The sequence below is a fragment of the Aotus nancymaae genome, unplaced genomic scaffold (assembly GCF_030222135.1).
Source record: "Aotus nancymaae isolate 86718 unplaced genomic scaffold, 86718_ANA_hifiasm-v0.15.2.pri h1tg000040l, whole genome shotgun sequence".
Lineage (NCBI taxonomy): Eukaryota > Metazoa > Chordata > Mammalia > Primates > Aotidae > Aotus > Aotus nancymaae.
This window is the reverse complement of record NW_026988454.1, coordinates 59,554,505-59,577,627: the sequence shown is the minus strand read 5'-3', so window position 1 is coordinate 59,577,627 and position 23,123 is coordinate 59,554,505. Positions and strand designations below refer to the sequence as shown.

At 45.4% G+C, this 23,123-nt stretch overlaps 1 protein-coding gene across 12 annotated transcripts in view; it reads right to left on the bottom strand.

Moving 5' to 3' along the window:
* SCML4 (Scm polycomb group protein like 4) overlaps window positions 1-23,123 on the bottom strand; it is a 120,791-nt gene that overhangs the window by 27,340 nt on the left and 70,328 nt on the right. For 10 of the 12 annotated variants that reach the window (XR_002478507.2, XR_002478508.2, XM_021670500.2 and 7 more), the window contains 3 exons: window positions 22,055-22,184; window positions 19,049-19,249; window positions 17,404-17,598 (listed from right to left, as the gene is read on the bottom strand). Coding sequence is in view for 8 of the 12 variants with exons in the window: in XM_021670500.2 (XP_021526175.1) it covers window positions 17,404-17,598; window positions 19,049-19,249; window positions 22,055-22,184 (526 nt within the window). In the remaining 4 variants the exon portion in view is untranslated. Of the gene's footprint in view, window positions 1-4,215; window positions 4,939-16,427; window positions 17,027-17,403; window positions 17,599-19,048; window positions 19,250-22,054; window positions 22,185-23,123 lie in introns of those variants that run through there. The other 2 variants (XM_012438464.2, XM_012438463.2) reach the window with 2 other exon arrangements.

The following is a 23,123-nucleotide window of genomic DNA, read 5'->3' as shown; positions in this document are numbered from 1 at the left end:
TCCTGAATGGGGCGAGGGAAAGGAAAACTAACGTGTACTGAGCATCTACTATCTACTATCTACGATCTAAAGCCAGTGAGCAGTAAGGCTGTCATTACATTTCTTTTGTTGGAAAGTTCTGGTAGCCTGGGATACCAATCCTTTTTGTGTCCCACATGTCAGGTGCTTTGGTATATGTGAGAAAGCCACATGCAGTATCTGGCATGGTGCCTGGAATAGTGGAAGTGCTCGATAAATATTTATTGAGTAAACATTTGAGCCAATGTTAGCTATAAGGCTTCTGTTACACAGAAGATGCATTAAAATTGATATTATAAAGAGCTTACACATAAATTCTTTATGTAGATTTATGATAAACTATGAAAAAAGATTTAATGAAAACAGTATCCTGCTTATTAAACACTTTATGTGTAAATTAAATATGCCTACATAGTTCTGATAGTCTAAGGTAGAGAATGCAGATAATACACCGATCAGCACTATAGTTGGAAAATACAGATGCAGATGGAAGACGATTCCCTTATTGCAAAGTGTGAAAATGGGGAACAAGGGAACATGCACTGAACTGGTTTAAAAACTGCTGATGGTGGCGGGGCACGGTGGCTCACGCCTGTAATCCCAGCACTTTGGGAGGCTGAGGCAGGCGGATCACCTGAGGTCAGGAGTTTGAGACCAGCCTGACCAACATGGTGAAACCTGTCTCTACTGAAAATACAGAATTAGCTGAGCGTGGTAGCAGGCACCTGTAATCCCAGCTACTCAGGAGGCTGAGGCAGGACAATCACTTGAACCCAGGAGGTGGAGGTTGCAGTGAGCCGAGATTGCGCCACTGCACTCCAGCCTGGGCAACAAGAGCAAAACTCTATCTCAAAATAAAAATAAATAAATAAATAAGCTGCTGATGCCTGTGGGTGAGATCAAAGGTAATAAAAGCTAGCCTCTGGGCTGTGATCCAAATGAATAAATCAGAAGGGAAAACAAGCTTCAGAGGGCATCAAGCAATACCCTCTACCCAGGCAAAGGATGTGCCAGTTGCAAAGTCTGCCCAGGTGGACAACCGTCAAGATAAATCACCAAGCTCCAGATGTAGCTCAGCATAGTGGCTCCTGGGTGGCCGCAAGTGAACAGCACCTTCAGATGCACACACTGTGGTGGCTTCCAGAATGGGTGAAATGGATCTGTTCAAACCCGACTGAAACTGCATTTTCCTCCCTTTTCTATAGAGGAGTCTGATACATCATAGCTAAGTGGAAAAGTGATGGATGCACTGATGACCCTCATCATTCGGTGGCAGGAAGGAAAAGGACCTTCATAAGCAGCCAGTCCAGCATTTCCCCAAATGTTAAATGCGTCCCACTGGGGGACAGGGGACCACATGGGTGCATTTGGTTCCTAGGACTGCAGAAATTACAAGCCGGGTGGTTTAAAACAACAGAAATTTATTCTGCTGTAGTTCTGGAGCCTACCAGTCTGAAATCAAGGTGTTCACGGGGCTGGGCTCCCTCTCGGGACTCTAGGGGAGGATCCCTCCTTGTCTCTCTCTAGGCTCCGCTGCTGGCAGACAATCTTTGGAGTTCCTTGGCTAGAGACACAGCACCCCAATCTCTGCCTCCACTGTGATGCTCTACCTGCGTGTCAGGATCTGTGTCCAAATTTCCTTCTTCTGCTAAGGACACCAGTCATGGGATTAGAGCCCTAATTCAGTATGACTTCCCCTTAACTTAAATACATCTGCAAAGACTGTATTTCCAAGTAAGACCCATTTCCAGAAAAGTGTCCAGATACCTTAGAATTTGAACATATACAATTCAACCTACAACAACCAGTAAATGTTATCTTTTTATTGTCATGTATTTCAATGTACATCCATGACATATACTTAGCACATCAAACAATGATTTCACTGATACAGTATGATTGCTTAAGCTGACTAATGGCTAAAGTTAAAAGACATGAATGAATGTAAAGGAATATCTCGAGTAGACAGTTCTATATGTGTTACTCAGACACAGTAGAAATTGTGAAGGTGGTAAATTAATCTTTGACATGCATTGAGCTAGCCCCAACCTCTCTCTTCAGGTGGGGTGCTGTCTAGAGAAGAAACTACGGTAGATCACTGAGTCTCTTATCTGAAACCTTCCCCAAAGAGATTTTGCAATCTCCTTTAGAGTGAGGCCATTGTGCTATGAATCTCATTGCCTAAAAGTTCCTCCTTACATCTAGCCTCAATCCCTCTTGCTTCAGTTAAAACACATGACTGCTGGACACATACCCTTTATACTATTCAACCTGTTAGGTTATCCAGCATGCAGGCAGGTGAATTCCAGGCATGCAGAACTTCTAGGAGCTTAAGAATTTAATTGAACTGTGACATATGTTTGTTACCTAAGTCCAATATTTAAAGTCGGTAAAAAGAAAGGAACAAGTCTGTATTTGGAGAGGGAACCCCACTTTTCAAGCGCTGTTGTGGCCGACTGGTGAGCAAACACCAGATGGGGCCAGCAGACCTGCTGGAGGATGTAACTCCCGCACCCAGACTCCTGGTGCTGACGGGTGAAGGCACTCGTGGTCTCTTCCTCCTGTGTCTGTACAAAATCCTTTTCCATCTGAAAGAAGCTGTCTTGTCACCCTGACACCTCTCATAAACAAGAGGTTCCCACCCAGCCTATTTGGGCCATTTAATTGCAGTAGAGAATGACAGCTAGACAAAGCAAGGTAAATGAGTGCCTTTTTATACACTTCTGTAACCCTCTGCACCCAGCCAAGAGACGAATGTTGTCATTTATGAATCATTAAATCATTTCTTCCAGAAAAAAAAAAAAGAGAATAATCTGCCTTTTGTACAATCACAAGAACATGCTTAAATAGAAAGGAAAATGCACACGTGGCCCCATCAAAGAAATCTGCCACATTTTCAAGGTTTGGTGTCCTGGGAGCTTTCAGGAGAGACTGATGGTCCTTTTTCACCATCGCTAAACCTGTTTGTGGACTATGGTTCCCTCCAGCCACTGTGTATAAAGCCTGCCTATTAGTGAGGCCAAAGAACACTCTAGAAGAGTGTAAGCCCACTCAAGCCTCAAGGGAGACCTGTCTGCATATGAATCTGAACTGTGCCTAAGCCTTCCGGTTTAGGGAACAAAGCTTCAGGGTTCGGAGTCCAGAGTGTGTGGATTCCTCCCTCGTGCCCTGCCCCCGGCTGAAGCACAGGATGGAGATGGGGTTAGGGAATGCCCCTGCATCCAAGGCTTCCAGGACACCCAGGTGCAGCCCGTTTCTGCTGCAGTCCTGGAGGCTCAGGTGTGAGCCCCTGGAATGTAGAGAACCCCCAAAGAGAGAAGCAGAAAGAGGAAGAGGCACAGGAGAAAGCCATGAACAGAGAGAAAGAGAAAGTCCCAAAGCCGAGAGGGTGGCAGAGAACGGGAAACGGACTTTGTATAGAGAACCACAGATGCTCCTGACCAAGTGTCAGCTCTCTTCTCACTTAGGATACAGACTTAACTGCTCACAGCTCAGTGGGCTCAGACTATTGACTTTATTTTTAAAAATTAAACTGGCATTTAACTTGGATTCTCTAACCAAATGAAGTCCTGAAACACAACAATACCACAATGCAAGATTATTCTCACATAATACTATTCAGGCAATAAGAACCAAAAAATCTAGCCTTAGACACTATTCTTTGTCATCTCTAAACAGTTCTGTCTGTTTGTCTGTCTGTCTATCTCTCTCACCCTCCACTCCCCGAATCAGTCTTCCCAGTTGAGGGAGCAGCTGCAGAGTGAGTGCTTTCCATAATCAGCAGGGCCACCTTCCTCCAGGCTGGGAGCCCTGGCCTTGCTCAGGATGGATGGGCTGACCCCTTCGCAGGGCTGCCCAGCCCCACTGGCCACACAAACCCTACCCAGGCTTCGGTCAGTGTCCTGTGGGCTCCGCGTGTGAATGGCTTGGCTAAGCTTGCTGACAGAGATGGCAGCACCAGAGACCCCTAACCCTGAAACCCAGATCAGAAAAGGCTGGAATGCAGTTGGTAGATTTGTAGAGCTGTGGAGCAGCCACCCCTCTTTGCTTAGCCAGGTGCCATCACCTAGAGAGCACAGGAGAAGGAGACCTGTGAGGAGAGGGGCAGGAGGGAGGAGGCGCAGGAAGCAGGAGCAGGTGCTTGTGCCAGCTGCACCTCTTTGACTCAGAGCCCGGACACAGGTGTTCGGTGCCTACCTTGGTGGTTGTGCCTCTGCCACCTGGCAGCCTCTCCTGCCCTCCTCTGGGGGACCGCCGGTTCCCAGCACGTGCTTGGTGCTGTGGGAGGCAGAGGGGCCTTCTGCTGTGAATCTCTAAGGAACTTCCTCGTGACCGAAACCTGAAGATTGCCTCACCCGCATGCAGCCTTGCAGTGAGGCTCCTGTGGAGGTTTGCAGATTTTCTCTTCTCAGACTCAGTCCCGCCCCTTGTTCTTGCAGATAAGGGAGTTTTCCCTTAGGGCCCTCTGTGGCCTCCTGGCCCAGCCTTTCTGGTTCAAAGGGCACAAGGCCATACTACCTATGAGGCTGAGCATTTCACTCGCTTCAATTAAATTTTCCATTAACTTGGTCTCTGGCCAGTATGGATTTTCTCTCTAAGGTTGTCTCTGCAGCTCAGATCACTCAGCCCTGAGAAACAACCTTATGACTCCCCTCTGGTCCACTTAAGTACATTTCTATTTTCTCTCCCCTAATGAGATGCACAGCAACCAACCATAATTTTAATGCCTGACACCTGAACTTCTTTAATCCTCTCGGATGTTTCTGGTTTGCCTGAGACTTTGTTCTATGCCTAGGGGTTGATTTCCTCCTTTGGAAATTTTGACCAAAGGCATTTTTGACCAAAATCCTCTGTTTGGGATAATGAATGCCCTTTCTGTGCTCTCAAGAGGAGAGCAGGTTCCCTTCCACCCTCCGTATGATCTTGCAGCTTTGCCAAACCTCCACGCCCAGCTGATGAGGATTCTGAGAGCTGGGGAAGACGAAGTGGGTGGGACTTCCTGTGGTCATGCTGCTTCCTCCACAGCCCCCACACTTTTTGGTCTTTCATAGAACTTTGGGGGGAAATTAAAAGTGGTCCTTAATCAGGAAAATGCTGAAGTCCCTGGAATAGAGGACACCTTGTAAGTTTCCTTTCTAAATGGACATCTTGACTTTGAGGGAGGTTCACAGCGCTCCTAACATTGCTCACGCTGGTGGAGCAGTTGCTGTGCTGTGACATGCTCTGCAAAGGAGCCCATCTGGCAACAAACCAGCAGCTGGTGGGAAACTGAGTCTTGCTGACAACCGTGGGAAAAAGCTGGAAAAGTGGATCATGCCCTCATTGAAGTTTGAGATGCAGCCCTGTGAGAAATTCAGAACCAGAAGCGAGTCTGGGCCTGGACCCCTGACACACAGAAGCTATGAGACTGTAAATATTGTTTTAAGCCCCTACGTGTTGGGGGTAATTTATTACACAACAACAGATGACTAAAGTGGACAGAAAAGGGGAAGCTGTTTCATTCCTCTTGATTCTGCATATCCGGATTGGAAGTTGTAATTATTCACTCAGCAGTAGCTAAGTAGCTAGGATATATCTGGTACAAAATTTCTGCCCAATTCTCTACCAGGGAGTTTATGTTTGTTTGCTGTAGTTTTTTTTTCAGCAAAGGGTTTGTTGCTTATGAATGAAACCCAGAAAGCACCTACTCATAGGATAGAGTTCATGAAGTTCATCTTAGAAGCCTACTTGCTTTCCTAAGCTGCTTCAGCTCCTCTTGGCATGGTTTGCCATTTTAACCCTAGTTCTCATGCATGACCAACAGATAAAGGTGTGGGTAACCTGCAGATGGCAGTACCTTAGGGTCTGCCATGGGGGCTTGGGGTTGCGGTCCAGGGGGATAACCAAAAGCAGTCTCTAATACAATCACCACAGGTCCTGGAGGGGATCCGGATGGCTGCATCCCACATACCCTGTCCCCTTGTTTCCACCAGTCCTCATGCTTCCTGTGTTCCGAGGTGTAAATCAGAGAACTTGGTTTCCAACCCCTTGGATCTACTTAGATGCCTGGCTCATCCTCCCGACCTACTCTTCGGTCAGAGGCAGGAGCTCCTTTGGACAGGCTCACCAGAAACCCAGAACATCTTCTGCAGCAGACACGGACACAGCTGGTTGAGAGAGGCTGGGAGACCACCCCAACCCCGTCATCTGGCCAGCTTTACTAGCTCATGGAGAATTGAGAAGTGGGGGTGCCACATGAAGAACTGTTTGCCTCATGGGACATAGGAGATTTCCAGGAGATTTTGTTATTTGAGGAGAGGGTGTAGGGTAAATGTAGGGGTGTTTTTCAGAGAATTCCTGGGGTCTGCCTTCTAGGAAGAAGGGGTCCATTTGGCCTCTTCTCTTCAGGCTCTTTTTCTCCTCCACACCCCCAACAGTAGAAAGCCTGCAAGGGGTTTACTGCCGGCATCATTCTGCTCCTCAAGTCTCAGGTGCCGGAATCGTTAATCCACAAAATCATTTGTGATTCAGACAAGAAGAGTGTTCACTTCTTTTTGTTTTATTTGAACGCATTAATTTCTACCAAAATTTTACCAAAGGGGTCAACATGACTCAATATTACACTAGTTCATATTGAAGTTACCTTGGCCATTTCAAACAACTTAATTGGAACATTCATTCATTGGTTAATAGTTATTGAGTAAATAACTTCCTCAGTATCTACAGGGCATGAAAGAACCTGAGCCTTACAATGCAAAGGGATCCAATCAATTGCTGGACATAGTAAAGAATCCATTTTAAATTCTATGAAACGCAGGCTTTTCTCTAGAGGCCCTTTCTTTAAAAAAAAGATTGTATTTTCCCTTTTAGTTCAATATTTTAAAATATGTACAGATACCATAATTTAATGAAAGATATCACTGAAAATATAATAAAGCTTTTCCTAAATGAATTTACATAGGCACACAGGGAGAATTAAGATGAGGAAGCTTACCCTGGAGAACACTCCCCTATTCCATGCTGTGAGGGTTATAGCTCGGCCTCTTTGGCCCTAAGTGTCAGGAAAAATCTGAAGGCTTTTGTATTTTCTACAGAACTTGTGGATACTCTTTAGTTTGTTGTTGTTGTTATTTTTGAGAAAGAATCTTGCCCTGTCGTCCAGGCTGGAGGGCAGTGGCACAATCTTGGCTCATTGCAACCTGCACTTCCTGGGTTCAAGTGATTCTCCTACCTCAGCCTCCTGATGGGATTACAGGTGCCCGCCACAGTGCCTGGCTAATTTTTGTACTTTAGTAGAGACAGGGTTTCACCATGTTGGCCAGGCTGGTCTTGAACTCTTGGCCTTAAGCAATCTGCGCACCTTGGCTTCCCAAAGTGTTAGGATTACAGGTGTGAGCCACTGTGCCTGGCCTGGACACTCCTTTTCAACCTTTTCATCAAAACCTTCTGCAAGGATTCTTAAGACCAGCGCTTGCCACTAATAGTTTATTCTTCTTCCAAATGACCCCCTTTCTAATGCTCAGTTTGAGAATGAGACAGCTCATTTGTCCATGTGGCCCTTGGCTGTGACAGAACGAACATAGCTCTGATATGTTCCAGTCACGTGGCCTGCACTGGGACACAAGCAGGTGCAAAGGCATCTGCGGGAACGCACCCTCCTTCATTCCTTTTCTTTCTTTCTTTTTTTTGAGGTGGGGGGATTCCAGTTCTTTTTTTTTCTTCAAGTTTTTTAATTGTGGTAAAATACATACCACATAAAATCTTGGCAGGACACAGTGGCTCACTCCTGTAATCCCAGGACTTTGGGAGGCTGAGGCAGGTGAATTGCTTGAGCTGAGGAGTTCGAGACTAGCCTGACGAACATGGTGAAACTCCATCTCTACTAAAAATATAAAAATTAGCGAGGCATGGTGGCGGGCACCTGTAATTCCAGCTACTTGGGAAGCTAAGGCAGGAGCATCGCTTGAACCCTGGAGGCAGAGGTTGCTGTGAGCCGAGATCACGCCATTGCACTCCAGCCTGGGTGACAGAGCAAGACCTTGTTTTAGAAAAAAAAAAAAGATGTTAAATACATTCAAAATGTTGCATAACCATCACCAGCATCTATCTCCATAACTCGTCTTATAAAACCGACACTCTGTACTCATTAATCAAGAACTCTCCCTTCATTTCTTTTCTTTTTCTACCATCATTCCATGTATTAGTTAAAACACCAGATCAAAGTCTGCCCCTGTCTGGTGGAGTAGGCTATTCGTGTGGGTTTTGTAGGAATAAGGAAGTTATCTGGGCAGCTGGAATGATAAACTCTGCCTTCCCCATGGGTCATCCAGCCAGAGCACAAGGACATGGAGGAAACGTCCCATGGGGGAAAGCAGGAAACCCAGAAGGAGAAGTGAATGGATCTTTCTGGAGTGTAGTTTCCTCCTTAATTTTGCTAACTGAGGGCTGGGTTTGTTCTGTTCTTTCGCATCTTTGCTGGAAGCAACACAGCTGCACCACAACCCTTTGTGAACGTCCATTGTGTGCAGTCAGCCTTCTGAGCTGAGAAACAGGGACCACGAGCCCCTCCCCACCCCAGCCAGTGCTGGATAACAGGCCTTAGGGACAGCAGGACTTGGGAGGAAAAGCAAAGGGTGGGGGATGAGAAGACCTGCTCTCAGTTTCTTCCCCGCTGCTGTCTTGCTCTGTGTGTGGCTCTGAACAAGCGACCTGGGCCCTGAGCACCTTACTGCATTACAAACAGGGAGCTTAGTACTATCTGGCAACTGACTAAAGGGATGGCTCCATGTAATGAAGCTCATGCCTCTTGATTAACCCTGTTCCCTTTTAAAAATAAATGATCTTTCGCAAAGATACACATTCTCCATAGAGTTATTCTCCATAATGTTATTATATTAGATAAACGTGTTGTTGAGCAAGAAAGCAGGTTTGACTTCTCCATGCTGAGTGTATAGGTTCAGCCTAATGGAACACCGTGAGTGACTGTTACTCCGAGGGAGTTCTGGTGCCTGCTCAGAGACCACCAGCCAAGGAAGGAAACAGTAAGCCTCAAGAACAAATGTCCGTTCTCATCTTCCACCCCCTGCCATCTGTATATCAAAGAAGCTACTCAGCAAAAGTAAACAATCTGTCCCCATTATGCTAAACCTTCAAAAGGCAGGAAACCAGCTACTAAATTAGATCTTGCAAAAGAGTTCAACTCTCACATTTGTGGTTTCCAAAGATCTCCTACTGTTGGTGAGCGGAGAATTTGTTCTGTCGTATTGCATAGAATTCAAGTCAGTAAGTATTTACTGTGTATTTGCTATGTTTCAGGTTGTGCTGGGGACCCCATGGCCCTGCCCCCAGGTCTATCTAGCAGGAAGATGAGATCTGGACATGGAGTCCTGCAATATAAGGTGGAATCAAATGCCACTGTGGATGTGGAAATACGGATCTGGGGAGAACAGAGGGGTATCTTCGTATCTTCTTGGGATTGGGGAAGATTTAAAGGGCACCAGAGACTGTGCTTCAGGTGCTTGCCAGCCACAGGGAGAAACCTGTTTGTCATCATTCTTTCCTATCTTTCACCCTCTTCTCCAGATGTGCAAGCTTTGTCTTTCTCCCTGGATTTATACAAGGGCCACCTCCATCCAACCACTCTCAAGCCCTTCTCTTCCTTTCCAGCCCACGAAACACCTCCACTGGACACTGGACCATCTTCAGGGGCAACACTTATAGGAGAGAAGAACCATCTTAGCACAGGCAGACTTACTGTACTGAAAATTGGAATAAGTTTCTCTGTGCGAGCAGGACTCTGCCAGCCCACCCATACTCTATCACTCAGAGTGTGGTCCCCGCCCTATCAGCTGCACCAATATCAGTAGCACCAGTATCACCTGGGCACCTGTTCGAAAGGCAGATTGTCTTGTGGAATGGGAAACAATGCAAACTTGTAATGGTGAGCAGGTGGGAGGGAAGAGGAGGATTAGGTAATGAGGACAATGTACATTATTTGGGTGACGGATGCCCTAAAAGCCCCGCCTTTAGCACTGTGCTATCTACGCATGTAACAAAATTACATTTGTACCCCATAAACTTATACAAAATAAAAAATTTAGTTTAATTTTTTTTTAAAGAAATGCAGGCTCTTAGACCCCACCTCACCTTTACTGAACCGAAATCTGAATTTTAGCAACACGATCAGGTGGTTTTTACCCATTAAAGTTTGAGACGCACTGGCTAAAGCATATTTATACTTGGGTCTTTTTTTATTTTAACACTCAAAGGCAAGATCACATTTTCCCCATGGTCATCTCATGACTTCTGACAGAGCCATCAGTGTTATCAAATCCATCTTTCTGCCTCCATTCTCCTAAAGCACTCAGGGAGCTGCGTTACTTCCTCAAACACAAACCACGTTCAGATGTCAATTAATAGAATTGGAAGGAAATAACTAAGTTCCTGGTCTCAGGCCAAGAACTCTAACCTCTAGGCTGAATTCAGGCAGCGGGGAAGCCTGAAGCCTGATTTTCCCTAAACGCAGGGAAAAGATCATTTGAAAAGGGAGTTTATAGCTTTGGGAGGCTGAGATGGGCAGATCACCTGAGGTCATGAGTTCGAGACCAGCCTGGGCAACATGTTGAAACCCCGTCTCTACTAAAAGTAGAAACTAAAAGAGAAACAGTTTAACTAAAAGTACAAAAATTAGCTGGGCATGGTGGTGCACGCCTTGAAATCTCAGCTACTTGGGATGCTGAGGCTGGAGAGTTGCTTGAACCCGGGAGGCAGAGGTTACAGTGAGCCAAGTTTGTGCCACTGCACTCCAGCGTGGGCAACAGGGCAAGACTCCAGCTCAAAAAGAAAAAAAAAAGAGAGAGAGTTTATATTTCAAAAATCTGAGGAAGAGATGAGGAAGAAGCCCTCCCTCTTCTTCAAGGGAAGAGGTCTTGCTTCTAATAGAGCCACTTTGTCTTGGTGTCCATACCTTCGCCTCTGGGAGGTCCTTGCTAATCCTTTGAGGGTACTCTGCCCTCCTGCTGTACAGGGCTGTTCTCTGCCACCTCCAGCCCAGAACTGTCAGCCTGTAAGGGACCAGAGAGGACATCTTGCTCCTACTCTTCTGCGTGGCCAACAGTCCCACTAGTGACCCTAACAAGTCACACATATTTGTCACTAACAATGGGGAGATCACTATCACCTACCTCCCAAGCAGCCCTTCAAGTTCCGAGTAGCTTTGACATGTCAAAGTTCTTTACCATGTCAACTCCACCTGACTCCCAAGGGAACTATATTCCGGGAGTTCCACCTGGTTATTTAACTGCCAAGTTCTCTACCTGGGAGAGTGTTCCTTAAATCTGTGCTTCTCTAATGTGCCTTCAAAAACACCTGCGGATCTGTTGTCTGAAAGTTTGGGAGGGCCACTGAGTGTTTTGCCTTTGGTGGGTGATAGCAATACCCCTGACTAGAGTTTGAGGGACAAGACCTTAGATTTAATTCAATCTACCTTTTGCTTACTCAGTCTCAGTTCTGTTCTTCAGGACCACAAAGAACAAAGCCACCTGACCTGCTGTCATATACTGGAACATAAAATCATACCTTTCCCAAGTCTCTTTTTTTCTCCCCAAAACATCCCAGTTCCTTCCATAGTTCCTTAGCTGTCATGGCTTTGCCTCTTCTTAGCTGATTAACTGTCTTCTGGAAAGGTTCCAGTGAGTGTTGACAAGCCCTTTAGGTGGATGGCACCAATCCTAGAAGGCTTCAACTTGGACAGAACAACCCTGGGGCCGAGCAGAACCAGGCATTGTCCTGATTCAGATAAGTCCAGGACCTTACAATCGGAACAATGTGGTCCTATGGATGTATGGAGCCCCAGATAAAAAAAAACACCTCCACCCTTCCCTCATACAACTGCATGTGCCTTTCTTGTCACGATGGTGAGAAAATGGATGATAAACTAATTAATCCTCTAACATACTAGTAACTTGACATGTTATTTAAAGGAACTTTGACAAGGTAATCTTAAAGAGACAATATCTTACCCTAAAGGCAAACTAACGGTGTCATTGTAGGGCTCACGACAGACTGGTGGGAAAGACATGTAGGGTGAGGGTGCTGCTCAGAGGATACCATGCCATCGCTGCTTCTTCCACTGTCCCCAAGGCTCCCTGACAAGCAAAATTCACAGCACTCATCTCTGCTGAGAAATCAGTGCCACAAGGTTGGATAATTTAGAGCAATTTATTTTTCAAAGTAGTTACGAGCTAGGGAAGGGCTCAAGAGAACAACTGGGGTCATTACTTCCAAGCTTCCCAGCTGGCTGTGAGAAAAACCAGCTTTCATCTGGAAACACCAGCTTCTAGAAAGGAAGGCTGTCATCCTCCTGGAATAAGATATTAAAGTGAAACCATTTTAGGTTCAGTTCTGGCAGAGCTGCAAGACAATAGATGCTGCATACCACAGTGAAGTGTGAGATCACCATGTGTGTCTTGCAAAAAGAGATGGTGGAAAGCCAGTTTTTTAGCAGTAGATGACTACCCACATTCAGCCTGCAAACGAGATTGTAGAGGCAGAGAAACAGGTTAACTAGAAGACAAATTATGAAGAAAATGATCCAGTGTATGGCTTCCGTGTGAACACATGAATAGCTTGAGATCTGTCCTCTGGAGCTTGAGAGACAAGCTCTGAAAGATGGCCGTTGGCTGGCAGAAAAAGGAGAGGTGCCTGCAGGGATCAGCCAATACACCCAGAGTTTGTTTGGTCAGAGGATGTGTGGGTGTTTCTCAAGGACCAGATACAGGCCATTGAAAGGCATAGATCTACAGCAGGATCGTCTTAGATCCTCTCCACAGGACAGTCTGGAGGCATGAGAGGGTTTCAGCTGAAAGAAGCTGGAGATTTACCCCCAGAGGCCTTGACTATGGAAAGAATTGTAAGTGACTAGCCAGAGAAGAGTTGCATTTGTCCGTGCCAATGAAAGTGCAGGTGAGAGATGGTCACCAAAGAACCCACATAAGAGCTCACAGGATGAAGAATCAGCTTTAAACACCAGCTAGAAGCAGAGAGCACGATGCCGACTCATAGCAGGATTCATCATGTACAAACTCCCCTGCCTCTTGTGTCTCCTCCTTCCCCCATTCACCATGAGGGGTTCCACCATCAAGGTTAGCTAGCTGTGGGAGGGGGCAATAACACAAGCGGGGAGGCTGGGGAGAAGCCAGCCATGCCCTTCTTTATTGCTGCAGGCAGCTGGCCTGAAGCAAGCCTGAGCTGGGTTTGAGTGAAACTGAAAGTTCCGGGGCAGACTTCAAGTTCCAAACTGGTGGCATAGAAGCAAGCTGGCTTCACTCCTCACCACAGAAAATCAAAAACAAATATACAGCACTGAGATTATAACCAGAAATATTCCAGAACTCAAATATGAAGAGGAGACAGTGCCTGGGGCCACAGAGAAGAGAAAAAACTCTGAGCAGAGGGTAAGAGAATCTGACTTCCACATTCATGCCCCTCCCTCCATCTGCTTAGCACTAAGCATGCAGAAAAATGTTTCCCAATTCACTGTTTCTAAGTGAAATTAAGGTAGACAACCAGCTTTCACATCATCTTGGTTTCCATGGCAAGAGGCCTGTCCTTGCCTTAATAGGAAGCATTGAGAGTACCCGAAGGGAGGTACTCCAGAGAGCACAGCCAGAGACAAGAGGGGAGGTGGAACTACCATCCCAGGACCTGAAAACTCTGCTTCGTTACTTGCCCAAGGGAGATGTCCAATCAGTGTGTCTGTTATGTAATACCACACTATAGGTTTGTGTCACGGATCCCCTGGGCACAACCCCCTAGCCAGCCTTCCCATACCGCTGGGATATACCTTTTTGGGACCTCCCCCACTAAGGAAGAGTAGTGCTTCAATCATTCACTAGATCTAAGGCAAACCTGGGCTTAAGATGCCACGTAGAGCCAAAAAGTAAAAGACAGTGACCTAGCAATAAAAAACCTATAAACAAATATATCCAATAAAAGCCAAACAAGTCAGAGAAGATTGAAATAAATATTCCTTCAATGCAAAGACATAGACATATATCCACAAAAAACCACCACCAACAGGGAACCATGATCTCCCCAGATGGCCAAGGCAAGGGACCAGAAACTGACCCTAATACGATGGTAATATGTGAGCTCTCTGACCAAGAATTCAAAACAGTAGTTTTAAGGAAACTCACTGATCTCCAAGATAACACAGAAAAGCAATTCAGAAATATATCACTGAAATTTAACAAAGAGATTGAAATAATTTAAAAAATCAAACAGAAATCTTCAAACTAAGAAATGCATTTGCTGAACTAAAAAAAATTATTACAGGCTCTCAATAGTGAAGTAGATCAAGCAAAGGAAATAATTAGTGAGCTCGAAGATAGACTATTTGGAAATACAGTCAAAAGAGAAAAAAGGATGAGAAGCAATGAAGATCACTTATAGCATATAGAAAATTATCTCAAAAGACAAAATCTAAGAATTATTAGTATTCAAGAGGGAGTCGAGCAAGAACAAGGGGTAGGGAGCTCATTCAAAGATATAATAACAGAAAACTTTCCAAAACATGAGAAGGATCTAAATATCCATATATAGGAAGGGCAGAGAACACCAAACAGATTTTACCCAATAAAACTAATCCCAAGGTATGTATTATAATCATCAAACTCTTGAAGACCAAGGACAAAGAGCAAATCTAAAAGCACGAACAAAAAAGAAGCAAGTGACATTTGAAGAAATCCCAATTTATTTGGCAATAGCCTTCTCAATGGAAACCATATAGGCCAGGAGGTAATGGAGCAGCATTTTCAATATACTGAAAGAAAGAAAAAAAACCCTGCTGTCCAAGACTACTGTATCAAGCAGTTATCCTTCAAATATAAAGGGTAAATAAAGTTTCTCCCAGACAAACAAAAGCTGAGAGAATTCACCACCACCATATGCATCTTACAAGGAATGCTAAAGTGAATTTTTCAATCTGAAAGAAGAAAACATTAACACGCAAAAAAAAAAAAGAAGGGTATAAAACTCGGTGGTACCATTAAGCACGTAGGCAACCCCAGAATTCTCTAACATGGTAATTGCTGTGTATAATCCACTTATAACCCTAGTATGAAGCCCAAAAGACAAATCTGCTAAAAGCAATAATAGCTAGAGCAATCTCTTAAGAGATATGTAATATCAAAATATATAAATCAAAGTGACTAAAAGTCAAAATGTAGGTGGGATGGAGTTCAACTGCAGGGTTGTTTTTTCATTTTTCTTTGTTTCTGTTCTTGTCTGTGTGCTCTAAAATAAGTTGTCATTTCTTTAAAATAACTTTTTATATCTGTAGCATATTTTTTATAAGCCTCATGGCAACCACAATGTAGAAACCTATAATATGTAATTCCAGCACTTTGGGAGGCCGAGGCAGGCGGATCATGAGGTCAGGAGATCAAGACCATCCTGGCTAACATGGTGTAACCCCGTCTCTACTGAAAACACAAAAAATTAGCTGGGTGTGGTGGCACATGCCTGTGATCCCAGCTACTCAGGAGCCTGAGACAGGAGAATCACTTGAACCTGAGAGGCAGAGGTTGCAAGGAGCTGAGATCGCGCCACTGGACTCCAGCCTGGGCAAAAAGAGCGAAACTCCATCTCAAAAAAACAAAACAAAACAAAACAAAAAAACCCTAAAATAGATTCACTAAGAATAAAGTTCAATTATCATCCTGACATGGACATATCAATTTTTGACTAGAGAACATTTTGTAAACTGAGAGGATCCAGGAAAGTCAATATTTGTCCTGAATTTCATCCAGTCAGGGAAGAACTAGTCCCACAGGATATACTTAGAGGACAATGGGAGATATGGATTATGCTCCTTTATCATGATGTCCCATGGGTCATTGTGTGTTCAATGTAACAGTGATGCAAGCATCTGTGAAGTGAAATCACATGATTCTGCTATTCTTATTGCAACACTCACTAGAAGATAAATAAGCGCTTCTGAATGTTTTTGAGTCAACTAAGGTTTACAGGTGAGGCCAGATTCATAGACTGTTGGAACCAGAAGAATGCTCTATATCAGCAACTCCAACCTCTCATTTACCCATAGGAAACCTAGGCCCAGAGAGAGATGAGACGTCTCTAAGCTCACACATATAGAGACAGCAAGAAAAACATAAAAGTAAATAGCATCTGCTCACACCAACTATATTTAATTAGGTACCTTCCTTTGTAGAGGCCAAATTTCTTCCTGTTTCCCAGGACTCAGAGAGATAAAAGCAAAACTGTAGGAAAGATTTCGATAGTATCCAAGAAAAGCTATGCTGAGAATCTAAATTTATCCTTTCCTGCTGTCCTCTTGGGTTGGAGAAATAGCCTTTCTTATGATAAGTATCCTTTTGTTGAATGCGTTAAACCTGTCTGCCAGCACATACCTGCAGATGTATCTGTTTTTTCTTATTTGTAACAGTTACTCTATTTCTCAAAAACTTTCCTAAGCTCACGGATTTGACTTATTGAAGGCAAGGTCTCACACAGCGCCTGGAACAGAAGAGGGTTCACCAACTGTTTGCACGCTAGCATAATAACTGGATTCTGGTTGTATTGCCTGTGTGCTTTTCATATATCAACAACCCTGTGTTCAGAGAAAGAAAAACGACAACGTTTCTACCCACCCTTGAGATTCACCTTCACCTCTTTGCAGATCTAACTCAGGACTGCTCAGCAGAGAAGGAGCATCTCCTGTTGGCATCTAGCCCCTTGGGCAGACAATGCTGTGTCATGTATGCCCATGCGGACTTGCTGCCCTGCCCAAGGCCCACTGTTCCATCCTAAGCTACTCTGTGGCTAATGGTACAAAGAGGTGCTCAACCCCTGGACCACTTTCCGTCTTGTGATGAGAAAGAAACACTAACCCTTGCTGGAAGACATATTTAATATATGGCCCAGTCAAATTCCTGCAACAATAGACACTTTGTTGCACCTTTAACTCCCCTGGGTAGGCATCTGAGACTCCCAGGCAGGAGGAACATCATCAATTCTATAGCCCTAGTTTCTTTGGGATGAGTTCCCAAATGCCCAGAGTTTCCATTAGAGGAGAGTGAAGGAACTTGTTATATGTGATGTGGATGTGATGTGGTCTCATCATCTAAATTCTAATAACATAGACATAAAAGTTATAATGTCAGCTCTTAATAGCTGGAGCCTGCATTTCCCTCTGCAGCCTGGGATGGGGACTGTCCAGGCACCTCTTTGTTCCAGTCGGCTCCAGATGCTTCCTAGGCAGCCCACAGGGCTCCAGTGGCAGAACTCCCAGGAGCTGCAATGCTCCCTCGGTAGTGGAAGGGCAGAGATGCCTGGGACTGGGAGGCGTCCCTGCAGGCAGACGCGGGGAAGCAGGACGAGGCCTACCTGACTCCATCCTCCCTTCCTCTTTCTCCTGGGCTTTCTCAGTGGCACTACAGCCCCTAGGGAAGGGCTGGTGGCTGAAGAGGTCGTCGCACAGGAGGCTTCGGCACAGCTTGGTGAGGAAGCGGAGGACATAGCCAACGCTGTTCACCACAGGCAGGCTCCGCAGGTGCTGTTTGCCGTCAAAGGAAGCTGAGACTGTAAAACCAGAGAGATGGCAGCTCAGAGCCGGGCACTGCAGAAAACCGCAAGTCAGCCGGCCCTGGCGAGGGTATTTGGATTTCACCTGTTGGTTCACAGTGTACTGCTCCTGGTCAGGATCACATCCAGGATACCACATTGCATTAGCTGTCACATCTCTTTCGTCTCCTTGGTCTTTGACCGTTTCTCAGTCTTGCCTTGTTTTTCATCACTCTAACAGCTTTGAAGAGTACTGGTCAGGTATTTTGTAAAAAGTCTCTCCGTTTGGATTTGGCTGTTTTTCCCATGATTAGACTAGGGTTATGGGTTCTTTGGGACCACAGAGGTGAAGTGCCCTTTTTATCACATCAAATCAGGGGATAAAACTGGAGGAGGACCGTGACCGTGGAAGAAAGGATTTCTCAGACTCTGAAGGATCCTGAATAACAAAACATCCCCGGAGATGGGGTTGAAACCATGTTTCCCCACTGCGCTGCATGGTGGTAAGTGCTATGAAAAAGGAATGGAGCAGAGTAAGGAAAAGCAGAGAGGCCGGGTGAGATGGCTTATGCCTGTAATCCCACCATTTGGGAAGCAGGTGGATCAAATAAGCTCAAGAGTTTGAGACCAGCCTGGGTAACATAGTGAGAGATTCAGCTCTACAAAAAATGGTTAAAAATTAGCTAGGCGTGGTGGCATGTGCCTGTAGTCCCAGCCACTTGTGGGGGCTGAGGTTGGAAGATCGCTTGAGTCTGGAAGATCAAGGCTGCAGTGAGCCATGATTGTGCCACTGCACTGTAGCCTAGGCAACAGAGTGAGACCCTGTCTCAAGATAGATAGATAAATAAATAAATAAATAAATGGAGAGTGACAAGGGCTGATATATTAGACAAGGGTCAGAAAAGGATTCTTTAATGCAATGGCATTTGAGTAGAAACCTAAAGGACATCCATGAGGTCATCTCAGCCAGAACAGAGTGGGGAACAAGAGAGAAGTAACGAGGAGATTTGAGAAGTAGCCAGTCACATAGGGCCTGTGGGATTTTGTAAGGACTTGGGCTTTTACTTGGAGTGACACAAAAGGCATTGGAGGGTTTGGGGCGGAGGAGGGGCACGATCTGACTTAGATTTTTAAAGAACCAGAGTGGTTGCTGTGGGTGGCGAAAGGTGGTTGGATTCTGGATATATTTTGAAGTGGAGCAAAAAGAACTGATGGGTTAGAAGTGGGAAGTGGGAGAAAGAGAAGAGTCAAGAGGAGGATCAGAAATCCAGTTTTCGTATCCGGGCGTGGATCGCACTCTCTTAAGCCTGGAGAGAGGCTTTTAGCTCACAGGCTCATAAAGGCCCCGGGAGCCCAGCAGACGGAGGACAGACCCTGGCCACACCCGCTGTCCCCAGGCCTGAGTATAGCTGCTTTCTCTACAGAGAGACACCCATGGCCTTCTCATGTAACCTGCCCTAGGCCTTACCTGACACCATCTCGCCACCGTAGCCCTGCTTGACCAGGGAGAAGACCAGCTTCTGCTGATGGGCGCAGTCGATGCAGGCTTGGACGGCCTGCTGCAGCACCGCCGACGGCCGCTCCGGCCCAAAGTGCTCCGGGAGCTGCTGCACCTTCTTCCTCTCCAGGTAGGGCCCCGCATTGGCCTGCTTGTTGATGTAGAGGCACACTGTGGAGACAGAGACCACGAAGCCCTAGGCATCAGGCACGCATCAGGCCAGCTGGCGGTTTCTGTGTACACAGGGGATGCCTCAGCCATGCACCTTTGGCCCTGGCTTTGGGAAAGCTGGAAAGGGCAAAAGTGGGGTGGATTCTTCCTAACTTAAGAAATAAAAGAGGCAAAAGAGTCAGACACCTCAAGTGCCAGGGCCTGATCTCAAGGCCTTCTTTGTTGGGAATAGATGGACAGGTGGGTCCGCTCTGATCTACTGAAATCTGAATTAAAGACAATTATAGTGGCCCACATGGACTGTGTGTATAAAGGTATTTCCATGCTGTGAAAGTACACATACAAAATCTCCTCTCCCTCCTCCAAAGGAGCTGTCAAGCTATAGACAGTGTTTGCCATTTCTTTGTTAACCATGTACGAACAAAGAAATCAAGATGGCACTGATTACTCCAGAGGCTATATTCAGCAAAGCTTTACAAATAGTGCTATTCACAATCTCAGTGAAAATAAACATTTGACAACCCATTTAGGTGAACCCAGTCAATGGTCTCCACACCTTTAAGGTAATAGACCCCACTGAGAAAAAATTTGGGGGAGGGGCACATGTCTCAAACCATGTTTATTTATAGATTATATACATTCTTAACTGTATTACTGTATTGTGTAAATTTTTTACAAGAAAATATCTAATTTATATAATATGACATTATATAAATATTATTTATATTCTAACATTTTAATGTTTATATGTATTATATACATCATATTTATAGATAATGTTTATATATAATATTGTATAAATCATATAATCATAAAAATGTTAGAATGCCTACAAAATTGGTTTTCATTTATGATAGATTTCAGTTTATCACAGTGGAATCTTTATGAATTTTGCAATTAAAAAGAAAAATAAATGCAAATCCTTTTTTAGCAGAAAGATTTAGTACAGAGAAGCCTGCCCAAAGTGTTAGATATGATCAGTGTGATTAGCTCGGTCAGTTGGGTGAGGGATTCAGACCTAGTTTATACAAATTCAGCTTCATTCTATTCTATGAAAATGACATAAATTCCATCCCCCATCTACCTATGCCACCTGTAATTTGGTAACAGTTCCCGAACTGGTCAGCCTGTCTTCAGGCTGTTTGCTTTAAGATTCCTCACTGCCCCAGACATCAAGCCAGACTCCTTAATGAGTGAAGAGTGCCCTGGCCAACCTCTTGAGGAAAACTATCCAAAACTTGGAAATACGACACAAAGTTATTTCCTTCACTTTCAATGACATGGCACAGCATTATCAAATAAGCATTGTTTACATAGTAAAACATATCCAAGAAATAGAAACTGTAAAAGGATGAGATAAAATGAATAGGAATACAAGGCATTGTATTTTCTTTCATACATTAACGACCCCCTTGTGTATCTGCCCTCTCACTCCCCATCATCCACCCTATAAGCATCTTACCTTAGAGGCCACTGGTGCAAAGGAGTGTTGAAGAGGGACTTTAAGAGGAGACCAACAGCATTTTGGAAAGGCTAAGTAGTAACAGCAAAGGTGAAGAAATACATTTTTTTTGAGCACCCACTGTAGTCTCAAGACAAGCATGTGAGTTGGGTGGTATTACTACTGCTTTACTAATGAAGAAACTGAGGCTTAAAGCAGTTAGATGATTGCTCCAAGACTGTAGCCAGTGATGCATCAGGAATTTGGATCAAGTCTTTTGGATAACATGTGCTCTTTTCACTCTACCAGGTCACCTTCTCTTCTGCTCATCCCAGGTGATAAGAAAAATCCAATTAATAAGAGAGCTTCATGCAGGCACTATGCTACGCCCTGCAGAGAAAGCTTGAACAAAATGAAGCAGTCCCTGCCTTCACAGAGCTTATGGCCTGGTGGGGGAAGAGGCCTGTTCAGATAATCCCATGAGCTGATGTGAGACCACGTGCGACTGTGGCTGTGAGAAACATGGGGAGCGGCTGGTAGAGCCCATCTGGGGGACCCTGGCAGGAAAGTTCATTAGGACTTTCTGGAGAGACGTATGCCTGATCTGAGATATAGGTGAGGAATCGGGTGGCCTGAAGGGATGATCACTCCAGATGGAGGAAGAGAATGTGCTAAGACCCCATGGCCAGTCCTGGGGACTGAGAGAAGAGCAGTGGGGTGAACCACAGGGTAGAGCCTGCAGGGCCTTGTCAGCCAGACTCACAAGTCTGGGCGTCATCTAAAAGCAGTGGGAGGGACTGAAGGGATTTAAATGGGATGGGAGAGGGGCTGGGGTTGTGACATAGGGGGATTGTGTGTGAGACACCATCAGATTGTCATTACTATTATGATGAAACTGTCAGTTGCTGGATGCCCCAGCAGAGACAGAGATTGGGATACCTGCTCCCCTGACTGGGTTGGAGGGTAGTGGGTTGGACTGAGGGGGAATGGTATCTGGAAGGGCAAACACAGGAACAAGAGCCCTGTTTAAGGTGAGCAGGCTTGGACCAGTGCACCAGAAACCTGGCTCTGAAAAGAAACATCTGACCACTCTGTGTCCCGCTGCCATCCACCGCCCTCCAACCAAAGCAACCACCTAAACCCAGATGCACTGAAACCAAGTTTTAAATAATCCAAGCTGTGGGACATGTAAACTGGTGCTCTCAGAGACTCTGGTCATCCTGTCTGCTGCCTGGCTAGCACACCAAATCCCTCATTTGAGCCATCTCAGCAATAACTATTTAATCCACAAAGTAACAATTAGATGGTGGCTGTCCTGCTTTCTGCAGACCATCGCAGCCTTGGAGTGTATTCTGCTGACCTACCTGTGAGAGCCTGTGGGGCCGCCAAGCTGGGGACAGTGGCTGCATCCTGAGGGATGGAGCTGAGGTCAGGCTCCGGGGTACTCCGCGGAGGTGAGAGGGCTAAGGGAGTCATGAGAACCCGAGACTTGATCTGGAAGAGAGAGCTCATTTGGTCAATGAGAATCTGGCAATGCTCTCTACACCCTCCCAGAATCTGTCCTAGACGGCAGTTAACTGTTGCTCCTCTATCATGTTTCCATGTATTTCCATCCCGCAGCTTCAGGACCTGAGCTGCAGATTCAAGTTCATGCTCAGGATTAGTATTTGGGGTCACACTCAGAGATCACCTCTCATCCAACCCTTACAGAGGAGCCACCCAGGAAATGACAGTGTCAGGCAGTGAGTGCAGGAGCTCACAGAGGTGCGAAGAGTTGGCATCCATGAACACTTTGAGTGCAGAATGCAGGATAGGAGAGAGAGTTTTCATCCTGCACCCTGTGCTCCCTAGAATCCTGTGGACAGGGCTTTCCCTGTATCCACCCAGAGACCAACCCTGAAGCTCTCTTCACTCTCTCCCAAGCTCTCTGCTTACACAAATCACTGGATCCTGCTGGAAAAGAGAGCAGGAGCCATTCCTCCAAGAGGCTGACATACTGCTCAGTGTGGATTTCCTGCAGCAGATTGACAAAACTGGCCTGGCACACACAAGCGCATTTTCTGATAGTGAGCAGCGACCACCTTGATGATCTCACTTGAAACCACAAAGGAAGAGCTGAAATTTGCACTTATGGAGTAAGGGAAAGACAAATAGTTGTTGACTTGTTGATATCCATATTAACACATTACTCTTTATATCAAGACTAATACAAAGACAAGCTTTTAATCTTAGCTCTCTACCCAAAAATAATGAAGAGAGTCAGTCATGTCCCCCTCTTCACCTCTGACCTATAGCTGGACCTCACTCCAGACCAATTTAGTCAGTCTCTGGAAGTGAGACTCGCACATCAGAAGTTTTTTTTAAGATACTGAGATTCTAATACACAGTTAAGGTTGGGGACACTTGCCCAACACCAAAGCTTTGCAATTTTTG